At 40.5% G+C, this 23,216-nt stretch overlaps 1 protein-coding gene across 3 annotated transcripts in view; it reads right to left on the bottom strand.

Moving 5' to 3' along the window:
- Nucleotides 1–12,614: 12,614 nt before the first annotated feature.
- The window catches only part of LOC109985509 (protein diaphanous homolog 3), a 167,203-nt gene continuing 156,601 nt past the window's right edge, over nucleotides 12,615–23,216 (bottom strand). For all 3 annotated transcript variants that reach the window (XM_065952839.1, XM_065952841.1, XM_065952840.1), the window contains one exon: nucleotides 12,615–14,057. In XM_065952839.1, coding sequence (XP_065808911.1) covers nucleotides 13,687–14,057 — 371 coding nt within the window. In that variant the 3' untranslated portion in view covers nucleotides 12,615–13,686. The remainder of the gene's footprint in view (nucleotides 14,058–23,216) is intronic.

The raw sequence follows: 23,216 nt of genomic DNA, 5'->3' as shown, positions 1-23,216 counted from the left end.
ATGAATGCATGTTTTCCAATCTTGCACCTAGTCCGGATGAACTTCTTCAGAAAACAAAATCTTGAATCATTGTTTCAGGTTTACTTTGTAGAAAAATACTTACAGGCCAGAATGGAGTTATTTCACACAGTCCAGCATAGTGAGATACAAAAACAAAGCAAAGAAGAGCAAAACAACTCAGGAAGAATAATAACATATTATTCAGTGAGGAAAACAGGTTCTTGCTCACAAGATATCGTGTTATTTACAATATCGGACTGAATGTGTTTACTTAACCCCTCATTTGACCCACTTACATGACAGAAAGAAGCATTGACACATCATATCTTACTGCATTTTAAACTGTTATGTGTCCTAAAATAAGACCAGTATATTATCAAGAATTATTATCAAACTAATAGTCTTTCCAGAAAAAAAGGATAACAAATTGACCTTTTGTGTAAGAATTTAAAAGCATGTTTGTCAGCTGAATTGTCAACTGAAACTCCCACCTACTTTGTTTGTTCGAACCAAAACGTCTTTGTTAGTGACCTCCAGAAATGTCAGAGCAAAATATATGTGATATAATAATATATGCACATAATATCAGAACACTGAGGCATCCTTGATGACATAATACACCTAGGGACCATACTGACAAAGACATGATGATTTTTGACCATGGGGTAGGCTACATTTTGAAGATTCAAATATAAATATGTAACTTTATTTAAATTGCTACAAAGTTAAAAAGCGACCACAGTGACGGGTTCCTGTGTGACATGAAAAGCACCAGCAGACCTCTGTATCTCTGTGCTGCCGATAAGGTCTCAGTCATCACTGTGCTGAGAGATGCCTGTGGTAGTTTGAATTCTTGAGATGGACTGTACGATGCTCTGGTTTCAAACGAGTGGGAGATGGGCTGTTCCCTCAGCAAAGCTGGAGCTGACTCAGACACTCTCACCCCAGCGCCCGGAATCACACAGCAGTGTTATTTGCCAGAGGATACAATCAAGGAAACACATCAAAGATCAGTCTCTGGAGCTGGAGCTGCTCACATGCATGCCTTCGATATGGCCCTGGTTCGCACACAAACACATTCATCGAATCATACACTAATTGCACATGAATACTCTATAGCCTGACTCATAATGAAAGAGCAATTAGGCCTCTCGATCATTGGCTTTGAACCAAGCAGAGCTCTGACTTTTACACAGTAGGCTGTTTTTCATCACATGCAGACTAGTAACCACGCGTTGGTTTGTTTGACCTAACTATTGGACCTCAGGGTGGATCAGTGGGCTTCATGCCCACCTGAATGTCTGTACCCTCCCTGTTTCATCTATTTTAACTCCTTATTTATACAAAACCTTTACTGCTCCTATTGACAATATTCACAAAATGCCATAGGCTAATTGGTAACCCATTAGCTACTTTCAGACAACAGCTTATGTTAGCATTCAGCCACTGCTAGCTCATATAGCAGTTAGCACCTGTTTTAGTTTCTCTTGATTACAGAAAATGTACATGACTTGTGAATTTCATTATTAAGTCATTTTCACAAGAAATGTACTAATACAATAATTGCTTATTTTGTGATAATAATTTTAACAAAATAATTGCTCGGAAGGTTCTGAATGCTTCCCATTGGACTTACATAGGAAGGTGTTAGCAAACATCATGCTCACAGGAAATGTACTTCTTAGCTAACCCAATGTTTGAAGCATCTGAAATGTGAAAATACTGTTTAGGGGAGAATTTAACTCCTGAGCTAATGTTAGGGTATCTAAAGTGTCAAATTGCTTACATTAGCTGGTGTATTAATGAAGCTAGCGGGTTCATTTGTTTTCCTTTGTATGTTGCTCATTCATCAATAAGCAGTAAAATTATAAGATTTCCCAACACTGATGTGATCTACAACCTTAAACATATTTCAGCTTAGACCCTCTGAGGATGACGTCAGAAGAAAATGGCTGCTATGTGATTACGGTGAATATGTGGTGTAACTATGTGTGACAATGGTGGGGATTTATTCTCATGCATTGGCCCGAATCCAGAACCAATGAGAATTTCACTCGTAAGTGTATTTGTGTGTGTGTGTTTCTTTTACTTACTCCAATTCAAATATTCTAATTTATACCACCATCCCTTGTAATTAAGTTGTTGTGAGAATTTAAACACATGTTGCATCAACAAACAATCCCAGCCATCTCAATTTGTCCATCAAAAACAAGTCCAGTTTTTCCTTGTTGACGTCAAACTGCAGGCGAGCTTGACGTGTCCATACATATTAATGAAGCCATAAAGTCATTTATTTATCAGCTGATTTACATTGCGGAGCTGAGAGATCCTAAATCAAAGGGATTTCAAAACACTTTACAAGATTTGCAAATTAAATGAGACAAGCTGTTTATTTCTCTGGCATATTGTAGCTTTCGGCCCTAAACTTCATTTTAATTTTAATTCCTTCGTTAGACAAGTACGACGGTGGCTCCTTCTACACTAATGCAATTTGTTTAACACATCTATGAAAAATTAAACATTGTTCTCATGAAAGTACATGCATTATATATATAGCCTCAAACACGACACATTCATCAGGATGTAAGCACACAAAACAATGTATAGATACATATAGGTAAGATATTCATCTTTCTCATGGTTGGCACTCACAAAAACGTTATCTCCTTGTCTGCTCGTCTCTTGTCTCGAGGGAGGAATGTGCCTGTAGTGCAGAAGAGGTAGGACACATTCAGGATTTGTATGCGACGGGAGGCACCTTTAGGAGGAGTGTGTCTGGTCTGTCTGACGCTCTTTGAATCTCGGCGGGGAGGGAGCAAGAGCTCGCTCAATCGGAGGAAAAGACTTATGAGATTTATTGATCACAGGGTCGCATAGAGCGAGGAGTCTCTGTCTGCATAAAACAGAGCTTTTATTGACATCAAGGCTGCAACAGGTGAGGTAACTGGAGAAATCATCAGGGGGGACGAGTAAATTCAAAAGAAAGGGAAAAAAAATGTTATGTGTTCTGTTCTCAGTGGAAATACAACTCTGGCTACTTGAAATCCACAGGTGGCAAAGTATTGCATCAATACTGTCAGATGTCATGGCTACAGAGAACCATTTCACTTCCACATCTCTGGAAAAGGATTCTGCATGCTCTGCTGGTCACAACATGCAAAGATTTAATGATTGACGTCTGATTGACTGGTTAAGGGTTAGGGTTAGGGTTAGCTATTAGAGTCAATTCAGCTGTGATGACAGTAGTGAGGTTTTTATTTTTAGATGACCTTCAACATAAAGGAACAATAATTGCTAGTTATAGAAAAAAGTCAATCAGTGAGCCCTTTCTAGAAGAAAGCGTTATTTGGATTGTTTGCGAGTATGTGTCACTTTTAAAAGCATTTTACACTTTTCCCAGTGGGATTATGTGGAATGTTGTGTTGCGAGGTAGAAGTAAGTGAATTTCAAACTGACACTTGTCTTTTATTGAACTGTGCTGGAAGGTTTTGTAAACTCGGCTGTGATTTGGGAGGTTGAAAAATGCCATTGGGGAAGCACTGAACTTTGGGGCCGATGGGTGAGAACTGCTTTTTTTTTTTTTTTTCTTTCTTTCATTTGTTTTTCTGTTACAAGTCTGAAAACGCTGTGACCCAGAAAACAGATGTATGTGACTGTGTAGACAAGGCTCCAAGTCATGCAGGTGACTGTAGTGGCTGATTATCCCGAAAGGTTGCTCCAGAAAAGATGTTTTTTCTTCATTTTTTCTGTGCCAGCATCTAGTGTATGTGTTTATGTTTTTACTACTTGAGCCTTACCTTTTCTGTTGGAGACACATCTCACTTTTCCTGTAAAAAAAAAAGAAGAAAAGAAGGAAAAATCAACCCACAGCAGGTGCTTGAGTGAGCACAGAAGCTAATGCCAGTGCTCTCATTTGAAGATTGCCTCAGTTGTCTTATCTTATTTAAGAGCCTGCTGCTATAGGGAGGTGGAGAGGTGGGGAGAGGGGGAGAGGGGTGGTGGTGGGGTGGGGGGGCTGAATGGTTGTTCAAGTACCGGGCCACAGTTGTTGGCAGTTTACCACAGTACTCGTTCTGGCAGCAGTCATGGCACACGGTGTCCGACCCCCTGTTGCACACACAGGTTTTTGTTTTTGTAAAGCTGTGGAATTATGTTAACACAAATGTTTGTACGTGTGGGTTGAGTGTTCAGCAACAGGTGCATTTATTTTGACTACATTTTTTGGATGCCGCTTGCAGAAATAAGTGAATATTGTGCCTGATAGATGGACTTTCCATGAGACTTTTCCCCCTATCCCTTTCCAAGCCCGGCGCAGTCTTGGCCTGTGAAGGCTGTTTCGTCATGAGCCGGGGATCCGGCCGAAGATTTCTGCCTTTTTAATAAGGCAGTTTTTTCTTACCACTGTAACTTTTGCTGCTTTGCTAAAGTGCTCATGATGGATAGGCCGGATCTTTGTAACATAGCAATAAGTAAGGTCTTTTACCTGCTTTTTGTAACATAGCAATAAGTAAGGTCTTTTACCTGCTTTTTGTAACATAGCAATAAGTAAGGTCTTTTACCTGCTTTTTGAACCTGTGTCTTGAGATAACACTTGTTATGAGTTGACGCTATACAAATACAATTGAATTGAATTGAATTGAGACACATCTCTTGTAGATGTAGAGTAATGTAGATTCAAGGCTGCGGCTAAGAACATATTCTGTATGAAAAACATGTCACAAGAACACACTCACACATAAATATTGTAGCCATGGCCCTTCATGCAGCGTTTCCAAGCGTGCTTTGTGGAGGGAAGAAAGACTGTTTTGTTAAGCTAAGTTCTTTATGTTTCTAAACATTCAGTCGTTAAATATTGATTTGTTGTTAATGTCTGTGTTTGGATGATGATGTTTTATGCAGTCGGATGCCATTTAAAAACAAAAATCTGTAGTTTTGACCAAAACTTAGGAGAATGTTGAGTTTAATGACCACAGCTGCAGTGTGTGTCTGAGATTGTGTCCCCTGCATTTAAAGGAGACATATTATGAAAAGTCCACTTTTACAGTGTTTTTGAACATATATTTGGGTAACCTGAGTGTCTACTAACCCACAAAATGTAAAATAAACCCATTCAGTCCTTTGTTTGTGGTCTGCATAAGTATTACAACACACAGAAAAATGCTCCGTTTCAAATTTGCTTAGCATGTGACATCACAAGATGGATTCTGGAAAAATAAAACCCTCTCCTCCCCTGATATCTCCACCCATGGACTCCACCCCCAGCCTAGAACAAAACTTTTGCGCAGGTCTGCCATTTTTATTCTTGCTACAGAGAGCCCCCCCCCCCCCCCCCCCCCCGCCCTGAGTTTTCCCGCTCATTGCATTTAAAGAGACACACACACTAAAACGGAGCGTTCTGAGAGAGCTGGTTTTTACAGGGTCGCAAACCTCCTCTGATACTAGATTCATGTTATATTTTGACCAAAGCACAGCACAGATGTTTCATTTAGACCACAGGGGACTGTTTGAAAAAGGTGGAAAAGGGGTATAATATGTCCTCTTTAAAGGTTGACATTGGGGAAAAACTGCTTCCTGCCTCTCTTCCAGAAAAGGTTGCTACAGTGTATATATTTTTCTACTGAGCATGGGTATCATCAACAAATACTTGGTGATAGTGTGGGTTTCAAACAGTGTAACAGGGGTGTATCTAATTTTAGTGCTTATTCTGAACACACATTCAAGGTGTCCATAAATGCTCTGCTGGTACTTCAAACACTTTATTAATTAGAATTAACAGATAACTGAAATGAGCTTTTCGTGCTTTTTAACAGGAATTAATCTATTTTTCGTTTGTTGAGATGAGATTTTGCCTTCTTCAAATTATATTTTCTTATTTCAGGGAGTTAATGAGAGGTCAGATTGATTGTCAGGTTGTCCTGAAGGTCCTTTCTTACGTTGCCAGACAGCTGTTCACTCCTGAAGAACATGTTCCCGACAGCAGAGTTGACTCTCCTCCCTGGAGCCATCACTGTTCTTTGGCACACATGCAGCAAGAGTCTGTGCTGTTTAGGGATAAAGCTTTGGTGAGTGTTGTGGCGTAACCAGGACCGATGCCAGGCTGATACAGGAACTGCAGGCAAAACACCTTCTCTGCAGCTTGCATGCCCCTTACTAAAAATATGCTCCTGTGCGGCTACGCACATTTTATATTCCTTCTTTTTTTTTGCCTCACATCTTGAAGTCTGAACAAGGCTGCTTTGTTTGCATGGCACGGCTAATTAAAATTGAGAGGCCCCATGAGATTGTGTTGCAGTTTATTTGTAGTAGTTTGTTGCTATATGTACCATTAGTTTGAAATCTAGCTTAAATTCTCATGTCGTTTTTGTGTATAGAATGCTGATCTCTATTTCCTCTTAAGACCAATGCTTGGACACATGGTTGAAAAAAAACAGCCCAACCATCTTCTTAAAATTGTCCTGATTTTCTGGTTAATAAGTAACCTCATTATTATTTCCCCAGTTTGACAATCTCTGACCAGTCTTATAAATAATAAATAAAGAATAAATCGCAGGAAAATTGGATCCATTATTTAAGTCAGACTCAGTTCTGTGGCTTTTAATCAAACGCCATTCTTCCAGTTTATCTGCAGCAGCTCCCCCACAGTTTTATCTGCTCTCTTTGTAGACCCATTTTAAGCAATTACTCGCCTATGTGATTGTTGTGATACATTTTGAAAAGAGTCAAACTTTGATATTTAATTGCAGACTGCATTTAGGAACACATTTTGACACCCCCCTGTGACATTTCTCATGTTTTGATTCTTAACAGTGTGTTCATTAGTCGTGGTACTGCGATAGCGCAATAATTATGCGCGTCTGTGTTGTTAATGTGGGGGTTTATGTGTGTCTGCGATAAAGACTGTGCCTGTTTTGACATGCATCTTGCGAGTTGTGTGGTCCTTTGTTATAAAAACAAGGACAGCAGTTAGCTGAGGTGCAACACCTTTTCTCTGATTAGACTTACTAAACAGGATAATGATTCCCCTGAGACCATGTCTCCATCGCTCCGCTTGCCCTGTCACTCTCCGCATCGCCATCGCCATGGTGATCAAAGCCAGATGTGCTCACTTCTGTGGCTGCCAACAAAGCACTACTGTACTCGCTGTTTTTACAGTTGTCACTCTGCTCACTGCCACAGCCCTTAGGGGAATCTACTCTGTGCTGCAACAACAAGAGACAAACCTAAAAACCTGCTTTATTCTCTAGGAACGTCACATTATTGAGCTGAAATAAGTGTTTATGATCATTTGCATTTGACAGGTGAATATCAGCTATAATTATATAGTTATTGTAACAGCGTCTTCAAAATGAGAAAGGAAGTCAAAGCTAGAATTATTCTAGTTTTACAGATTTTCAAAAACACAATTTAACACTCACGTTTCTCATCCTTTGTTTTAAAATGTTTCCTTCTGTGTTATTTCAACACATTTGTTTTCACATTTCTGCTAAATCGGATGATCATTATCACAGAAACATGCACAAATGTTGTTATCATGCTTCCCTCTTCATGGCTTTTCTTCGTTCCCCTCCGCAGAATTAGTGTCTGGGTTAGTTAAACTGTTCTCCTATTTATAGTACATTTTTAATCTCACGCTGGGTTGACGTTTGTCTCCACTCCTGCGAGTCAAACTTATTAAACTATCAAGAAACCAAACAAAGAAGATCAGCAGCTGCTGACAAAATACAGAGGCGAAGCAAACCTGACTAATTTGTTGTGACTGCAGCGAAGGAACATGCAGAAAGTTCAAACCACAGGATACCACTCAGCTGTTTGAAGAGGGAATAAATCAGCGATCTGCGACAAATAGCGAGATATTGAATATCTGCTGTGATACTTTGCATGATTGCCAAATGTGAGCGATTTGTTTGAAAGAGCGGCGAGGGATGAGTTCTTGTTTTTCATGCCTGCTTTTAACAACAAAAACATCAACAAATATCCCTGCAAGACGGAACAACAAAGACAAAGAACAGAAAGAGGGCACAAATGTACAACGATGTAATGCAGCAGTGATCAAAGAAAAAACGACAGGAGACTCAAAAACACACCTGCAGTGACAGATGTAGGTAGCCCCAGTACAGAAGGGAGAGGGCAACACAGTGCTGAGCGACACTGGTGGAGAGGAATAAGTGTGGAATAATAAAGGAGGTGGGAAGACGCTGTTGTTGATTTAAGTAAGTGTTCAACCGCAAACACTGCACAAGCACTTTGCAAAGACGTGAACATTTCATCTGAGACCCGCCTGGGTTTGATCTATAAACAGGAAAGAACAAGGAGAGCCAGACTCGTCCCTTGGTGACACCATTAGGGTTTAGGTTTACCACCGCGACCGTCTCCTCCTGAATCTGAGCCCGACAACAAGGTGACTCGGCTCTGGGTGCACGGTAATCACACAGGTTCTGTCACACAGGGACGCTCTGGGTTGAAGCTTCACTGTTCAAAAAAGAGAAGGAGGAGAGGGGGGGGGGGGGGGATGAGTTGTTTGGCTCTCAAAGAAAAGCACATGCTATAGACAAAATTAGGCTTTCAGCAATTTAAAGGGGTTGTTTATTTTTAGTGGGGTTGTAACAGTGGTGTATATGGGCCCCTGGGTGAGCTCAGTTGTAGAGCAGGCTCTCCATATACAGTGTATTTAGGTTAAACAAAAACAAAAAGACTAAAGTCATTGTGTAGCCAGGCCCCTGTGTGAGAAAAAAACTACTGAAGTATTGACACAACAGGGTTTCAGCCTTTACTTCAGGCAATAAAAAAACGACTTTAAACATCTCCTATTAGGAATGTTTTCACAATTTCACTTTGCCACACACAACTTATTCTTTATGACTATTTTAACTGTAAAAAAGTTAATTTACTGTATGTAATAAACGATGAGTACATCACAGAACCGCAGATAAGGAAGATTAAATACTTTATTAGATTTAGAGAGCTCAGTTTTGCATCAAGGATTTCTGCATTCATGGACAGAGCATTTACACCTTTTCTTTTCTATTAGAATAGCAGCAATATGAGGTTATCTATTGGACTTTTATTTTTGTAGGAAGAAGTTGTCAGGAAAACAACAGAAATTCCAGCATGCGAGGGAAGCATGGCATATAACTTCTCAGAACGATTTAAACTTCTTTTTTTTTTTTTGAATCCATAAAGCATCCTTTAACGCTACAGGTCTTTTCACCTCAGGCTTTCAAAGCTAACTACAGTGAATATTTGCTGAGAGAGTTTCCATGCACAGAACAGTGGCTGAAAGAAAAACTTCCAGAGTAGATTTGTACACAGAGCTGCAGTCCCTGACTTTCCCCGTGTAGACTGTGTCAACACGGTGTAAGAACATCATACTTTCTGGATTATAAAAAGCGGGTGCCAGTCAGCCCTAATCCAGGCAGCAATTACGTTTCCACCAAAACGTATTTGGCGAGTCAAATTAATAGCTTTTCATCACGTTTTGTTGGAGACAGCGACGGGTGGCTGCTTCCTTCCTCACCACTCTCTACAGCTGTGACTGACATCATCAGCAGTGAATTACAAAATGATTCTGCCAAACAACCTGAAAATAGAAAGACGTTTCATTTTTGCACCAGAAAATTCCACAGAATGCGTACAGGCAGTTAAAAACACGGCAGTGACTCATGAGGAAAGGAAATTGTGACAAATATTTTAATCTGCTTTGTACCCCCCCACTCCAAATCCTCAGACGCATTTTTAACTTCATCTCCAATCAAAGTAGCCCAGATTGCAATCTGCTGCACAATATGTTTTGCTCCACTTTATTAGGCCCATAGATAAACCTCATGGCTGGAACACAGGCCTGTGAGTAATGAAGGCTCCCTCAGCATAACAAGATCCTACCCTCCTTATGCTCTCTTCTCCTCTCAATTTGTTCCTTGGATGACTTTAGCCGGTCATTTTCCCTGCACTCCTTTCACAGGAGCAGGTCGGCAGCACAGATGCTGGAACAAAACGTAATTATTTTTTAGTTCTTGAAAGCATGCAGGCAATTACAGTGAGTGGATTGACAATATCTATGCAAGTACAGGTTCTTCTTCCTGATGTGGACAAAATGTATTCTAGCTAATCATATTATATTACCAATTAGACAGTGTTCTTAACTGGAACACACACACACACACACACACACACACACACACACACACACACACACACACGCCTTATGCACCAGGATTCTGGCAACCCACACTTCAATGCACATTTCTGCAAAAACGCAAGACAAACAAAAGTTTAAATCATAAAACAATTGGGAACACACATTCTTTTGGTCTGTATTTGAGAATCTAAATCAATTTCAAACGTGAAGCATGTTACAGCACTTTAATTATTATGTATCGCCATCATGGCATGCCCTAAGACATGTCATATTAGGCAAAATAGAACACCCACACTTAATTACATAGATTAAAAAAAAAAACACTCTGGAAGCTAAAATAAAGACATCTTAATGATACAAACATGGAGGCAAGTCTAGCAGTGGAAAGAAAAAAAAACACAAATAAGTTGAGCTTTACCAGAAAGCTGATTTTCTGAAGAGGAAAGGGAGTTCCAAAACATCCTCACATAGAGCTGTGAAAGGACTTAAAAGACAGAAGGCTGATCTTAAAGTGTTCAGTGAACATCACACGGCAGCCAGATCAGGCTGATTCAACGAATGAGCAACAACAACAGCAGCAGCAGCAGCTCAGCTCCACCAAACCGCCGCGTGCATCACCGGGCAGGTGTTTGTCTCTGGCTCGGCTCCAGGTGGGGACAGTTGTTTTGCTCCCGGTGAGGAAGATATTTACCAGCTGACAGGCCACAGCCAGCAGACCTTGTCAGATAGAGGGTTAACTGGTCGACAGATCTCTCTCTCTCTCTCTCCTCGTATCTCAGCTCTAATGCCAGATGACTTTCTTTACTGTAAATAGAGCTGATTTGTGTTTTAAAGGATGCATATGTTCAGCAGCGTGCCCTTTAATGTCTTGTTTATTTAATAAATTGAGTGATAAAAGTACACATGCTCCACACAAACTGTGAGTCAGGTGTGGCTTTTATTCAGACAATTTAACAATGCAGATGCACAGAGACTCTGATCACATGGATTTTTATAATGTGCAAGTTATTAGGAAGGTTTTTATGAACACATCCATTCATAAATCACAATAACACTGTATACTACAAAAACATAACCTTCCACAAGGACACTGCACACAAGTCTCTTTTTCAACACGATGTTCAAACAACATATTACATTTAATTAGAGACCTATTATCAGATTTTTGAAAAAGAAAATCATACAAGGGTTATTCAGAGACTGTAACTTTTAAAAGGTTGCAGCAAACTGCAGGTATTTCCACACCTTAAAAATGAGTCAGTATTGGCACATTGTTCTATTAAATGCATTGATTTGACAGAGAAAAAAAAAAGATACACTGTTTTGCTTGTAATGCAAGCACACAGAGAATGTCAGGCCACTAATGGACATTGGATGACATCATGGACTGTCCATGCCTAATGGATACATAGAGGAGTTTGGGGAAATCATTGCTTTTACAGAGTGTCTGTTTTTAGCCGGTTTAAGCTGGAAAGCACTGCAAACTAATATCCAGTTGTCAGTGAAGTTCTATATGAATAGAACAGTTGTAAAATATTTTAGGAATGAACTCCTCTTCCAGGAATAGGGCCTCTAAAAGGTTTCCTATTCAAGCTGCTAAGTAGAACACATTAACATTTATCGAGAGGTGACGGCTTCTTCCTGCAAAGGATGTAGCACAAAGAGCGAGTATTGCCTCTGGTGGAGGTCAGGGTGGACTCATGGGTGAAGAACAACTTTTAACTGGAGAGTGGAATTTGTGATTTGAATAATACAAGGGATTATGAAAAAAAAAAAAAACCTGCACAATAAAGGATTACAGATTTACTTATTGTAAACAAACAGTTATCTTTTTCTAATTCTAACTCATTACTTTTGTGCCTTGACCTCCTAGCCAAAGTGCAACCATCATCCCTGTTGACCAGTGATCACTATGACTGTTCACAGAGTTAACAATGGTGTGCCGTGTTTCCCCTAGGTTTAGCCGACATGCCGACACGACGACACAAACACTTGAAGGAATTTTGGTGTTCATGGGTTACTTTTAATGACAGCTGTCCTTTTCTGTCAGAAAGGTATCCTTAAATTACTTCTTTCCCTGATTTCCGACTCTATCCACTATCCTATCCCTACAATAAAGGCACAAAAAGCCCCAAAATAAATAAATATATATATATATATAATATAATATAATGGTAGGGGAAACACTGGTGTGTGTCTGGTGTGTCTATGGCTGGTACTCACTGTAAAAATGCTGTTTATATTAGACACAAGGACATGTTGGAATTTAATTAGATGCTTCTTCAATAATTTAAATTTCTTCACACAGGATGTGATCTGTGAACATTCTCTCTAACTGGGTAATTAGAAAAGGTACGATAACCACAACAAGAAAGACAACAAAAGACCACAAAAATAAACCCACAAACAGATACAAAATTACTCACAGGTATTCATTTCTGTCTTTCCTGAAACAAGATCAATGCACAAGACAACAAAACACTTTTTTTTTTGGCTTTATTTTATTATAAACCGATCTATAAAAGTGAGCCATAGAAACAAAGAAATTACAAAGATGCTTAAGATGTACAGTAAGTCCATTCAGAGGGAATAAAAGGAAAGGACAAATACAGAGAGACAGTCTGGTAGATTTTGGATGAACGTTTTGTTCAGGTGTCATATTGTGGACGTGAACCATCGGTGACACAGGTCCCTTTATGTAAACCTCACTGCGTCTTATCTAACATTCTAGCTAACAATGATATAGACATAAAACAGCCCAGCTCAAACAAAAACAACATGTTGATTGACATCCAGTAACTTTGATGAGCTGTGACAGTACAATAATATTGATCCTTTATATTAAGATATGTGTACCTTTATAGAGTTGTAAAGATAATCCATACAATCAAACTGATGCTTTGAATCTAAAACACAGCTCATAAGGAATGAAAAGAAAATAATTAAATACCAAAATATAAGATTAATAGAATATGATTCATGACATGCATATGAAAAAAAAGTGTAATTAAAAACTAAAACAAAGCTAGGTCAAAATGATAGCTTTGAAATGCTACAAGAATGTTGGACAGCAAAAGTAAGAGGAAACAATCAAATCACTTTTTTTAATATTGCATATTTCAGGATTACAAGGAAAGTGCTTGGCATTGTTGATTATTATATTGCCTTTGTCAGGAAAGTATAAATGACATATTTTTTTTGGAGTATACTTTACAGGATTAGCAAAAATAAAGCAAAATGTATTCAGTAGAGTCTCTAACTAACACAAGAGTTTCCTTTGAACTTCTGTAAATCAGTCTCTGTCATGGAATAACACTTCATGAATGTGACCAGCTTTCTGTTCTGTACCTGCCTGATGATGCTCTAAATATATCAAATACATTTAATCTTTTTCTTCCTTTTGTTTTTTTTATGTCTCCTTTCTGCTATTAATGTGTCACAAATGTTTTTTAATTAACTAACTTTTTTCATTGTCAAAGGAAAATCTTTAAGGTTAAAGAGTTGTGTTGATACAATCCTTGTCTTCTCAGAGTTAATGCAAAAAATGAACCTCACAAAGCCCTGAGTTTGGCCAGGAGAGCCTCTACATCTGACTCTCCGTTGGTGCTAAAGCTGCTTATGGCAGCGTTGGTGGAGGCTGGCTGAAAGGCCAGAGACTCAGGTTCAACCTCCACCTCTTTCTCAGTCGGTCTAATCATCTCTCTTTGCACCACTCTCTCTCTGTCCATCCAGCAGCTGTTAGCAGCGTTGTTTCTGTACCTGCGGCCGGATTCCGTTCCTGCAGCAGCCCTGTCCCGGGCTGCAGAGGGATGGCCTTCAGACTCGCCATGGGCCTCCTTGTAAGTGTGAGCTTTCACCGCCGCTGAGCCTACATTAATATTCTGCCGAGAGCGAGACCTTTGTAGAGGTGCCTTGTTGTTTTCTGCGAGTGAAAAACAGAGGAAAAAAAGCAGTGAGAACAACCGTGAGAGCGAGTGAGTAGTAGAGGGACTGGCCGACTGACTCGTTAATGAGTCGAAGCAAGGGGTTAATGAGACTACAGATTGAATTACAAGCGAGAAAGAGAGCAGCAGAGAGGTTAAAAAAAAGCAAAGCAAGTGAATTGAAAAATGTAGTGTCAGTCATTCTGCAGCAAACCCACACGCTTTAGTACGAGTATGCACATGCAGGTATATGCTGTATATACGTGAACTCACCTCACATGCTGGGTCTGGATGAACACACACACAAACACACACCATGGCATACACACTGTATACAAACTCTGATGAGGACAGATTTTCTGTGGCGTACAACAAGCTCGATATGATGAAATGGATATGGCTGATCAACTGCAGCAGAAACTCAATAACGTTGTACGTCGCCCTTTTCCAATCTCCCAGTCTCTTTCCCTTTTCTCTTACATGACAACCTCCCACCCACCTCCACCTCCCCTGATTCCACCATTATCATCCATTCTCCTTCCTCCGCTCTTCATCTCAGCTTTCTGCTCCTGCAGAAGTCCCTCTTCATCTTTCTTATTCCTCTCAGCCCTCCCCCCTTCTTCTCAGCCTCCCGCCCTCCCCTCTGGTTTCCGACTTTAAACGCACACCCAGACAGACAGTGGAACAGAGCCACGGCCCAGATCAGACCTGCGTTCTGAATTATAATCCCTCTGAGTACATCTCAGACTTCATCATCGGTATGGAAGGAGAGGGGGAAATCCATATTCATGTGACCTTGAGTGTGAGGCTGAGAGGAGTGGCACGAGGAAAAGACACCAGCGCATTTAAAGTTTCCTGAGCATTAAATGTCTGGCAAACAGGAGTCAAACACAGCAGAGCAGAACAGAGCGACCCGCTCTGTCAGCCAATCGGTAATGAGTTTGGAGCGTGGCCAGTCAGTCATGACAGTGTGTTTTATGGGCCGCGCTGACGAATGACAAGGAACGTCCCTGAACACAACCTCTGACAAATAAATAAGGATAAAGGGAGGAAAGAGAGCAGCCGAGGAGGAACTGACTGAAAAATTAAGCAAAGAAAGCCAACGATCACACACACTCAGATCCACATCGACACCAAAAGTGGTTAGGCAAACAAGAAGAAGAGTGGGGGAGTGTGTCGCCCTGCTGCTGTGACTGAACATTTACCACAGCTGAATATCTAAGTCTCCTCTCATTATCGCTCTCTCTTCCTGTTGTTGCATTCTCAATTGTAAAACACGACAATTATTCCCCGCTGTCAGTCCTCTTGCACCACACTCCCCCATCCTGTCCTGTTTCTCTTTCCGCTCTCTAAAAACCTGTCATCTAGGCCCCCCCCCCCACCCCCTGCCTCCATGTATGGTTCTTTTTTCTAAAATAGACTGCAAATACATGTATCCCCCCTAAATAAAGCTTTCACAGATTCAGAGCAAATGTTAGAAAAATGATCAATCCTGGGATCAGCAATTTGCATTTTAATACCTTGTTTACACTTTGGTTGAAATTTAAAAAAAAGATGCCGTATCGGTCTTCTTCGAGAGAAAAGAACATGGCAAGCTGCTAATATCAAACATCAGTTCTGGACTAAGTTCAAACATGCGTGTCGTTGAATTTGGCATTTATTAGCATGAATTATCTTTAAACCATTTTCTGCTCCACATGAATCTGAAATTATTATGTATGAAAAAGAAATACAAAGTACTGATTTGATAAATAAACACACACACACACACACACACACACACACACACACACACACACACACACACACACACACACACACACACACACACACACACACACACACACACACACACACACACACACACACACACACACACACACACACACACACACACACACACACACACACACACACACACACACACTTCAATAGGTCCTCTTATCCAAAAGTGCATTCCTTTTCTCACTAATAGGCCCTGGCCTTTCGTGGTGAACATGATCAAAGTGCTGGCAAGTTCAGTTTATCCTCACTCTGCCTGCCTGTGACACCTAGCTGCCCCTTCCTTTGAAGCCTCGCTAGATTCTCAAAGCGCACCTTCATCTGAGCTGTAAAACACATCTGAGAGATGTAAAACACGTCTCTTCTCACAGGTTGGCCTTCCTTTACCCAACAACTGACACTGGTTAGAGGAGAACAAGTCAAGTGGAATTTGAGGACAAAATCATTGTCTTTTATTACACACGCTTTTTTTTCCCTTCAGGAAATATATTTTCAAAACCTGATGTAAAAATCATAAATATCTTCTATTTGCCTAACACAGTGTATATGATTTATAGGGTTAATCAAAAGTATATACAAATCTCTTCACTTCAAGTACTAAGCACCAAAGCTTTTATAGCAACTCTCACATCTTTGAATGTTTAGAGTACTTAACTAATTAAGCTTTGACTAACTCATGATGGACAGGTTCAAGAATTAGATGGGAAAAAAGAGAGAAAACTATACAGCAGAACCACAGAAATACTTCTTTCGTTCAAAAAAAATAAATCTAAAAAATAATGAATGGTGAAAATTTGTTGCCTAAATTACCAACCTTTCAACTCAACCTCAGACAGGAGTTTCATGCAGCCAGCATCCAATGAAACAGCTAGCCTGAACAGAGACGGAGAGTTCCAGAGGTCAGGTAAATCCACTTCATTCTCATCCAACATCCCTATTGTTCAAACTTGTGCTTGTCAGCTCGAACAGACCTTTGTGACATCACATATTAGATTCCATCCCTCTTCCTACGCAGCAAAAAACTTTTTTTCACCCCCTAAGTCCAAACTCCAGTGTTCTCCTTTAACAACAAGCAGTGACAAAAAGGGGGGTATTGGGGGGTGGGGGGTGGAGGATGGTCCCCAATAATTGGTTGGGGACCCCAGTAATTTTTTTAAAACTTGAATGTTGACTTATGGGTGTTGTTGAGGTCATTGTCATCCATTTAAATGTTGTCTTTAGAACAACACTAAATGGTAGCATGTCCTTGTAAACAAAATAGATGATTGCTTCAGCTATTGCTTTTGCCCGGGAAGAGTTGGGGGCAAATACAGTGTGCAAGTATTGCTAGCTTTCTATTTAGCTTGCCTTGGGTTGACTGCTCACGCAGAAAATGTTCCTAAGCACTGGGTTGTTCTTTTTTTTGTTCCATATTTTGCAAGCAACAATCTTCTCTTAAGATTCCTAACAGGATAGCAAACTATATTCAACCTTTTTTTTTCACCATAGATGGAAGGAACACATCGCTGTACAGATTTTGTTTGGATCTGTGAATCAGTGTAGCAACGTCTTGCTCTCGTATTGATTTTCAGATATGTTGCATTTCATCTTTACACCTCGATTTGATAGCAGTTGAAAGTGAAACTTTCCAGGTAAAAGGGGGTAAGAGGTTCCATCTGCAAAGAGTGGTACATGATCAAACATTTCACCATGTTAGATCACTTTCTCTATTTCTACTTGCCGCTTTTGGCTGATGCAGATGAGCTTCTACTCATCTCTCTCCCTGCTCCTTCGGCTTTCTTGAAGTTTTTGAGAAGTTAGGAGGCAGACAGACTGAGACAGGGAGCCTCAGCAAAGAGACAGAAAATGAAGTCTGGACTGCAGTGTTTGCCTGTCTCTATCTTTGCATGACTGTTAAATCTACACTGCCTGCCACCATTGTGGTGACAACGAACCCGTATACATGAAGAGCTGTTAAGAGATTGGACAACAATCCGCACATGAGAAAGCTTGGAGAATGGTATTTTCCAGTGCCTTTAAAACATAAACACAATGCGATCTTGCTAAACAACTAGTCCATCACAGACCTCAGTCTGCCTCTGTCCTTTGCTTTGTTGGAAGAGAGAATGGGAAATAGAAACAGTTTGAAAACAATGATAAAAGAGCTGGCTGACTGCGCTTGTTTTGCCTCTTTCTGGCTGCTGAAAAGATGTGGCTTTAGACTGTTCTGTTGCAGCATAAAACAAGTCAAATCTAAACCAAAACAGACTAATCGCTGCTCTGAACACTTCTGAAAATATCAAGAATTTCATGATGGACCCATGGTGGCTTATTAAACATCTGATAGACTGACATTTTGTCGAAAATCCAAAAGGCCCATTCCAATTGAAGAAACGGAGAGTTTATTTTTTCTATCAGCAAATAGCTGCAGAGAGGAATTCACATTTTCCTCTTGTCAGATCATTTGGTCCATTTGCATTTGCCACTTCAAATACAGATGCAGATGAGCCTTTCCTCTCATCTCTCACTGCCTCTCCCTACTCCCTCGCTCTTATGAAGTTTGTAGTATTTGATCACTTTAAGAAGAGAGCAGTCGTGCAGCCTCACAAAAATGCAGACATTGAAGTGACTTCTCTCTCTCTCTGCGGAGTGACACAACAAGTTGAAGTTAGCGAGATCAAACACACACACGCCAAAAATCACAACACAGCTGGCTAGATTGGCAGTTTGCCGCATGTTCTGTTTAATGATAACTATTTGCCCTGTTTTTGCATCAACAAGTGGAACATCTGGGGGCCAGTTTGAAGCACACGGGTCAGGTCCAAAACATGGTTAGAAAAGAAATGTTGTGCTAAGTGCAGTGATTTCAACTAGAAATGCAAATTAATGATGACTTTCATTCCTGATCAGAACTTGAGTATTCATTCAGTTGAAGGCTTTGGGCAATAAAATGACAGGAAATAGTGGCATGGGGACACTTGAGGACATAGGTCACATCTTTTAACCACCAAGAATCGTCGTGATTGTGGGACTGATGTCGTGCCCACAACCACCAACGTCCTCAGTCATGCTCGGCCTGCTCAGACCTCCACCTCAGCGGCAAGGAAGTGTGGACAACAAGAACACGAGGAATACAAAGGAGAAAACCTTCCTGCATATTATCCCATCTCCCCCTATCCATTTTATTTCTTAACAGTGAGTGTGAATCTTTTACCTGCTCTTTTGTAAAGCACCTCTAGATAACACTTATAATGAATTGGCACTATACAAATAATGATTGACTGATTGAAGAATGTCACTCAATGCTGAAGACTAAATTTGAAAGTCTGGTCGTCCCTGTGTTTACCAGGATAACCCCATGCAAGACAAGTGTAAGATTTCTTCGGACCTTTTAAGACTTAAGGACCTCGCGAGTACCTTGATTTGAGTTTATATTACCAATTATATTTAATTCCTTATTTACAGTAAGTACAGCATGCGTCTGATAAAGCAGTCATTGATCAACTATCCACCACCTTGAAATCAAGATGTGAAATTGAACAGTAGTTTTGTTAATATAACAGATTCAAATTTATGATGACTATATTTATCTAGAACTGTGACGACTCTAGAAGGCTTTCCTGCCATTTATTTACTCTTGAATAGAACAGCTGATTGAAAAGCAGTAAAATGGGGAAAAGACAACAACAGCAGTCCAAGCAGAGGTTTTGGAGGGTACAAGAAGAAATCACAAACAGCTCTCAGAACATCCTGTCCTCTAATACACAGCTGTGCATGACCACTGAGGCCAGACAGTTGATGTAAAACTACCTCATCATTCGGTCCGTGTGAGCTGGAGACTGTGTGTTCTCTGCTGTGGAAAACGGTTTTAATGTGCTTGTGTTTGTACATCCAGAGGACATCCAAGAGGCCAGCAGAGTGATGCTATATTTAAGAGTTGAAAATGTATGGTGTCATAAATGTGTGTGATGCCCCAAAAGTCCCCAAGCGGGTCTTGTAAAAGGTAACAGCAGACAGCTTGTTAGCTTGCCTCTGTGCATTAGGCCGGCTGTAATTAAAGATCATTACTTGGCAACACACCAGTCATTGAAGGTTTGTCCCCTTGCTTGTACATTGTAGTCACAGAGAAAAAAAAAAAAACAGCAGAAAGGACAAAGAAAGGAGGAGAGACAACAAGCAATGAAAGGAGAGTGGAAGGGTGGAAGAAAGTGGACGTTTAGGGAGAAGATGACAAGATGGGCAAAATAAACAACCTCAAGACTGTGGCATGAATAGGAGGCAATGATTGTGATTTGCAGCAGACTAAAACAGAGCACAAAAAGAGAGGGATAAGGAGGCAGAGAAGAGGAGGTACTGTGGGGATGGATTGTTGACAGAGCACCATAACAATCGCTGTGGGTAATGTGAAAACCAGCACTGTTATAGGTAACTGAGGCCTGTCCTGCTCTAATGCATATCAAAGTGTTCTCCATTGTTGGGCTGTGATTTGTCGCCCTCCTCTTCTGTCTCTCTTCTCTCATATCCGAACGTCTTTGTTGAACAGCGGAAGAATGCATCACAGTATTAGTGGAAAAGCAGCATCATGTAGAGGCTTTTTAGTGGCCCTGTGTATTTATGACTGTGTTTGGATCTTTTTTTCTCTCACCTATTGTATATGTATCCTTTTCTGCCACAACATTTGTGGCTAAAAAAGGCGTTGGAATGTTTGGTTAGGATAACAGCTGCTTTTGAAGCAAAAAACTATAAGCTATTTGGAACATTCATTTCCCGAAATAAGAAAACCAACAGTTTGTTGGCCCAGTGTGTAAGAGGATTGAGAAGCTCTGCAGTTTTTTCTTAACATCACTGGATTTTGCACATATTTTGATTTAGTGACAGTGATGAAGAGTCCAACAGTGTTGGCTCCTCATAATCATCACTTGGATGCTGAACAAATGTAAAAGCAAATTATCAGCAAAATATGCTTTGAAGAAGACTGTAGGAGTTTTTTTTGGGAAATTTTCAAAAAAGCATCTGTTATTTCAGGCGTTAGGTCGATGACTTAAATAAAGCCAGCACAAAGGTAGAAAACACATCCACAGAGATAATCTATGAACACAGTCTGTGTCGCCTGAATGGAAACCAGACTGGTTGAAAAGAGAGAATGGGGGCACTACCTTGACATTTGTAGGTCACACTGTATGACTCATTGACAAACAAATCCACAGTAAACATCCTCATAAATATTCTTTAACTCAACATGGCAATCGTCAAAGCACAAATGTGTCCACAGGAGACACAGGCATAAAGACATGTCAACACATTTCACCTGAGATGCTTAAGCAGACATGATTGCGTCAAATTAAAATCAAGTGTGGGTGACAGAGTGAGCAGAGAGTAGGTCGGGGGTTGTTGGGGCGGTTTGCTACTTAAAACCAAAAAGGGCGATGTGGAGGATATGAAAGGACTGAGCTGGATGTCCCTCAAGTCTTCTGCCCCTCAGTGTGAACCCCAGTCACTGTGAGCAGCAGCCAAGCGTGACATTGCGTTAGCACGCCTTGGTGCGTCTAACAATGCCTCAGAAGTGAGCCTGGTTGCCTGCCACAAGTACTGCTACACACCGCTGTCTCACAGTGCACAGGAAGCTCTACTGAGAACACAATTAAAATAAACAATACAAAGCTTCAGTTTTTATGGACCTCATTAGTCCTCCTCTCATCTGTCATGCTGGCAATATGACGTTTACCCAGACCCTCCTGTTATAAAGCATTGTTGTCATGACAACTTCATTACAGCAGCCTTTTGAGGAGTTGACAGCCCAGATTCAATAAACTAAATAAAGATACTAAATTGAGCATAATTGAGGGTTTGAATGTTGCAGACATGCAGCCAATGTCATAGTAAACTATCAGCGTGTAAATGTGATAGACCATTTATCATTAAAAAAATAATAATAATAATAATTTCTAAATATCAATTGTTAAGTGTTTTGCCCAAGGGCACATGGGACATGTGGATGCAGGAGCTGGGGATCGAACCCCCGACCATCCAGTTGAGAGACGAGCGACTCTACCAACTGAGCCACAACCGCTTTAATTCATATCACCCTTTTTCAGGGAGCAACATAATGGCTGTATACAGAAACCAGATGTAAAAAGCTGCATTCTGATTTGAAAGTAAAATAAATGTGTCTTATCAGCTTAAAATCATGTTTTCCTGAAATAATGACTTGCCTTGTGGTCACATAACTCTAAAGAGGAAAAAAGCAACAACATGATGTTTAGTGTTGTAAATTATCCATCCGAGGCTAGTTTGATATCTCTGCAACTTGTTCAAATGCATTCTTCTGTTTAAAAAGCCGCTGTCCTTGAGGCCATGGTCAATGATTTAATAAATCTTTAATAAATGTGGTAAAAGATACAATAAGAAAAAAAGAAAAAAAAGGTCTGATACTTTAGACTCTTGGCAAATCTGTCTGCCTGTATTACAAAGAGAAGATACACCTGGCAGATGGTTGTAGCAGCCCGGGCTCTTACTCCTGCTTTACTCTAATTATATCTACATGCAGGGTAATGGACTGAGAATGTTTCCTCATACAGGGAGAGCAACACTTCCTGGGGTCTCTCTCTTCTTTTCTCTGCGTCTCCTACGTACCCGCTCACAAACAAAGTCTAATAAAAGCAGACATCAGACACAAACACAGGGAGACAGCCTAACAGACACACATCACTGGGTAGAGGCAAACACACACGGACGGACACACACACACACACACAGTCTAATAAGCATGGGCTATTTTGCTTCTACAGGTGTACAGCCAGTGTACTCTGCAGTCTCTGGCATGAATTAAACATGTCTTGGTTTCAGGCTCTGCTACCTGTTGTTGTTTGTGTGGTTACTGCTGGTAAATATCCCCAGCAGTCAGAGTCTAATGCATATGTATTCCCCCTCAGTGGCTCCACACTAACTAAGGGTTTCTATCAGCTTCTTTCTCCAGCAGTGTACACCTGTCACACTGTGAGAGTAAAATATTGATCCTTCACACACGAAGCTCGAACGCACTCACGTCTGCAGACAAACAGACACAGGCACACATTTCTCTGTTAGTCTCCAATCGGTCGGTAACATGGATTAATGAACTGGATGAGTGAAGGGAGGTTTATATGATGGATGAAGAGAACGGCTGACACACACACGCACGCACGCACGCACGCACGCACGCACGCACGCACGCACGCACACACACACACACACACACACTGCAGTGGATTACGGAGAACATAACCTGAATAAGACATCTGTATCCAGGAGACATTTTCAGCACTGTGATAAATGCCTCTGTAATTAAAAAGACATTGTACTTAATTGCAAGTCATTTCTGAAAACAAAAAAAATAACTCAGCCCTGAGATCAAAGTT

Source organism: Labrus bergylta, chromosome 3 (assembly GCF_963930695.1).
Source record: "Labrus bergylta chromosome 3, fLabBer1.1, whole genome shotgun sequence".
Classification (NCBI taxonomy): Eukaryota; Metazoa; Chordata; class Actinopteri; order Labriformes; family Labridae; genus Labrus; species Labrus bergylta.
Note: the sequence above shows the minus strand (reverse complement) of the source record. Positions and strands in the feature narration are given on the sequence as shown.